The sequence below is a fragment of the Trichechus manatus genome, unplaced genomic scaffold (assembly GCF_000243295.1).
Source record: "Trichechus manatus latirostris isolate Lorelei unplaced genomic scaffold, TriManLat1.0 scaffold00057, whole genome shotgun sequence".
Taxonomy (NCBI): Eukaryota; Metazoa; Chordata; class Mammalia; order Sirenia; family Trichechidae; genus Trichechus; species Trichechus manatus.
In genome coordinates this window covers 153,195-157,555 of record NW_004443993.1, presented here as the reverse complement: position 1 = coordinate 157,555, position 4,361 = coordinate 153,195, and the positions used below count along the sequence as shown (strand labels likewise).

Below are 4,361 nucleotides of genomic sequence, written 5' to 3'. Positions count from 1 at the left end.
CCTCCCATCCCACCCTCGAAACCATCGAAGAATGTTTTCTTCTGCGTTTAAACCTTTTCTTGAGTTCTAATAATAGTAGTCTTATACAGTATTTGTCCTTTTGCAACTGACTAAATTTATTCATCATAATGCCTTCCAGATTCTGCCGTGTTATAAGGTGTTTCACAGATTCATCGTTGTTCTTTAAGATTGCATAGTATTCCATTGTGTGAATATACCATAATTTGTTTAGGCATTTGTCCATTGATGGGCACCTAGGTCGTTTCCATCTTTTTGCTATCGTGAACAGTGCTGCAATGAACATGAGTGTGCATATATCTATTCTTGTGACGGCTCTTATTTCTCTAGGACATATTGCAAGGAGTGGGATTGCTGGGTTGTATGATACTTCTTTTTCTAGCTTTTTAAGGAAGCATCAAATCGATCTCCAAAGTGATTGTACCGTTTTACATTCCCACCGACAGTGTATAAATGTTCTTCTCTCACTTAAATTTATACGACACTCATGTGAAATAAGTTCTTAACACATTTTATAAAAACTTTTTCAAGAATATCAAGATTTTCTCTGCCTTTCAGCTTTTGCATCAGGTATTTTTTCTTATTAGAGGAAATACATTTTAACCATAGGAATTGGATAATTCTTATAATTCCGGTCTCATTTCAAATGTCACATCCTCAGAGAGCGCCCCTCCTGTTCTCTCAGTTACTTCCACTCATTTCTGCTTAAATATCATTATAGGTTTCAGAATGAGGTAAATCCAGTTTAGGTTGACATTAACCTTAATCATGGAAACGCAAGTTGAATTAAAAGTTACCTTTGCTTTTACCAGCTCTATTTCCCTATTCTGGAGCCCTGGTGGCACAGTGGCTAAAGCGCTTTGTTGTTAACCAAAATTTGAGTCGTTTAAACCACCACTGCTCCATGTGAGCCTGGGAGGAAGCCAAACACCTGTCACTCCCTGCTTACTCAACACTGTTTCCTCCCCATCGTTTTTCCATTTCAGGTCTCAGGAGTGGTACAGGGAGATCTAGTCCAGTCCAGGCAGCTGGGGACCTAGAGCGACCATCTTGCACATCCATAAATCACAAGTCTAATTTCAACTACCCTGACTAGTGTGTGGACCAAACATTATTCATCTGCTGCCAAACCTCTCAGTGCTCTGCTTCCATTCCTGTCTTTCCTACTGAAGTGGGTTCTTGGGCTTAGAGACGACGTTCTCCCAGACTTCCAGAAGCTGGAGCAAGGAAATGGTGAGTTCTATGGAGAACTGGGTTATTCTTACCATAAGTAGATGAGGCTTAACGTGGATTGTTGGGGGACCAGCTGTGTGCTCTGAGACTGTGGTTTCTCAGTGAAGAAAAAAGGTGGTAGAGGAGGCCGAGGGACTGAGCCCTAGGAGGGATCTTAAGGCCCTGCTCCACTGTCACTGGGCCCTTCTTTTGTACATATGTGGCTTTTCAAGATTTGGATGCCTGGGATCACCTTCTCTATATGACTCTCAGAACTGGCACTATGGGGTGTTAACATCTTCACCTTGGGCCTTGCTGCTGTCTATTGAATGACAGAGTCTCCGTTCCAGAGTCTGTAGTTGGAGTAGCTCTAGCTGTGGAGGCTGAGAACTAGCCCTTTGGAGCCATCCTTGTCCCATCTCTCATAGGTGTTTTCTTGACTTCCCCCAGGCACTGGAGCATTTTCTGTGCAGTTCTAAAACTACAGCTCCACCTCTCACACTGTGTTATGGGTTAGAAAAGGGGGGAGAGAGTTCATGCCTACAGGCCCTAACAGTTTATGGGGTCCTGGGCAGTGGTGGTGCTCTCCTAAAGTCACCAAAGGTATGAACCTGGGGACAGTGAGTCCATCTGGAACCTGTGTGGGATCTCGAGACCCATCCTCTGCTCACCCCACTCACCCCCCCCCCCACACACACAATGGGGAATGCTTTTGCCTTGAGGCTTGCAGGTGTATGGAAAGCATGAATCCCCAGTCTAGGTCCTTGGCCTTCCACCTATGCCTAGAGCTGGTGTTTAATCCCTGTAATTTTTTACTGTTTTCTATAGTCTTGAATTAGAATCTAAAATTAAAGTGTTCTCTTTTGCTAGAGAAGCTTAACATATGAGATGCGTGTATTTAAGTTCTTGGGTTTACAGTTTCCACTGGAAGAAAATTTCTAGATCATTTGGTGTGTTTCTAATGAGAGTTTTTCAATTTAATGGATATAAACCTCTCAAACACAGAGGAGCCTATTTTAACTGATGTAAAAGTTACTCTAAATCTTAGTTAAATCTTGAGATGGATCTGAAAGACTCCTATTACATTTAACTAGTCATGCCAGAATCCCAATCTGTTACATATTTTAGCCATTTTAGAAATCTTCTCCTGGCTGAGATAAAATGGGATGTACAGACTCTGATATCCTTGGTTATTGTGTTTAGAAAAAGAGTGCTTAATTTATACATTTGTAGTTTGTATTGGTGTAGTAGACCATTTAACAGCAGTTTGATCCTAAATGATTAAATGGTTTTATTATTACAAGCGTGAATTCCAAGTAAAAGCTTATATTATGTTAAAATACAATGTAGTTTACTGAAATTGTGCCTTTCCAGTAGATAATACCTTCAAAGTTGGAAACGCAATATAAACTTTAACAGTAGAGATTATGAAGACTTGTTCCTACTCTTGTCCTCACCCAGCCCATCCCTCTTCCCCCAGCTTCCTTTAAGTACCCGTCTTTATTATTGTCTGAAGCATCTTGCCAGTGTTTATCTATAAGGAAGCAAATAGAATTTATATTTTCCTTAATTTGTTACACAAAAGATAGCATGGAATTTACACTTAATTTTTAATGAACAAGTTTTTCTCGTGATTTTTCCATAACAATACATAGAGAGCTTAAATCTGAATTTTTATAAAACCCCAGGATATTGTATGCAATTGACCTAAGGTTTTTTGGTAGTTTTTAACTGTATGGCCATGAATAGACACTTGGATTGTACCCATTATTTTGCTTTTACAATACTTGTTCTAGTGAATATAAATGTGAATTTCTAAGATACGGGTATCAATAATTTAGGTATAAAAGCCCTTCTGAACTGTTGTTAGGTGCCGTGGAGTGGGTTCCGACTCATAGCAACCCTATGTAAAACAACAAAACACTGCCCAGCCCTGTGCCATCCTGACAGTGGTTGCTGTGTTCGAGCCCATTGTTACAACCCGTGTGTCAATCCATCTCAACAAGGGTCTTCCTCTTTTTCGCCGACCCTCTGACTTACTACCTCTTACCTTCTCCAGGGACTGGTCCCTCCTGATTACATGTCCAGAAGTACATGAGATGAAGTCTTGCTATTCTTACTTCCAAGGAGCACTCTGAATATACTTCTTCTAAGACACACTTTTTCTTTCTTTTGGCAGTTTATGGTATATTCAGTATTTTTCACTAACACCATAATTCAAATACATCCATTTTTCGGTCTTCTTTATTCATTGTACAGCTTTCATATGCATATGAGGTCGTTGAAAACACCATGGCTTGGATCAGGCACATGGTAGTCCTCAAAGCGACATCTTTGATTATGAACACTTTAAAGAGGTCTTGTGCAGCAGATCTGCCCAGTGCAATGAGTTGTTTGATTTCTTTACTGCTGGTTTCATGGATGCTGATTGTGGGTCCAAGTAAACTGAAATCCTTGATAAATTCTATCTTGTCTCTGTTTATCATGATGTTGTTTATTCGTCCAGTTGTGTGGATTTTTGTTTGCTTTATGTTGAAGTGTAATCCATACTTAAGGCTGTGGTCTTTTATCTTCATCAATGCGTGCTTCAAGTCCCATTTACTTTTCAGCAAGCAGGGTTGTGTCATCACCATATTGCAGGTTGTTAGTCTTCCTCCAATCCTGATGCCCCGTTTTTCTTCATATAGTCCAGCTTCTCGGATTATTTGGTCAGCATACAGATTGAATACGTATGGTGAAAGGATATAACCTTGATGCACACCTTTCTTTTCTTTAAACCACATGGTATCCCCTTGTTCTTTTCAAACAACTGCCTGTTGGTGAAAGTACAGGTTCCTCATGAGCACAATCAAGTGTTCTGGAATTCCCATTCTTAATGTTAATCCATAATCTGATATGATCCACACAGTTTAATGTCTTTGCATAGTCAATAAAACACAGGTAAACATCCTTTCTGGTATTCCCTGCTTTCAGCTAGGATCCATCTGATATCAGCAATGATATCCCTGGTTCCACGTCCTCTTCTCAATCCAGCTTGAATTTCTGGCAGTTCCCCGTCAATGTACTGTTGCAACTGCTTTTGAATCATCTTCAGCAGAATTTTACTTGCATGTGATGTTAATGATATTGTT

At 40.1% G+C, this 4,361-nt stretch overlaps 1 protein-coding gene across 2 annotated transcripts in view; it reads left to right on the top strand.

Moving 5' to 3' along the window:
- The first annotated feature begins 1,007 nt into the window (after positions 1–1,007).
- Positions 1,008–4,361, top strand: part of LOC101360498 (zinc finger protein 883-like) — a 12,938-nt gene continuing 9,584 nt past the window's right edge. For both annotated transcript variants that reach the window (XM_023733174.1, XM_023733173.1), the window contains exon 1: positions 1,008–1,251. In XM_023733174.1, coding sequence (XP_023588942.1) covers positions 1,249–1,251 — 3 coding nt within the window. In that variant the 5' untranslated portion in view covers positions 1,008–1,248. The remainder of the gene's footprint in view (positions 1,252–4,361) is intronic.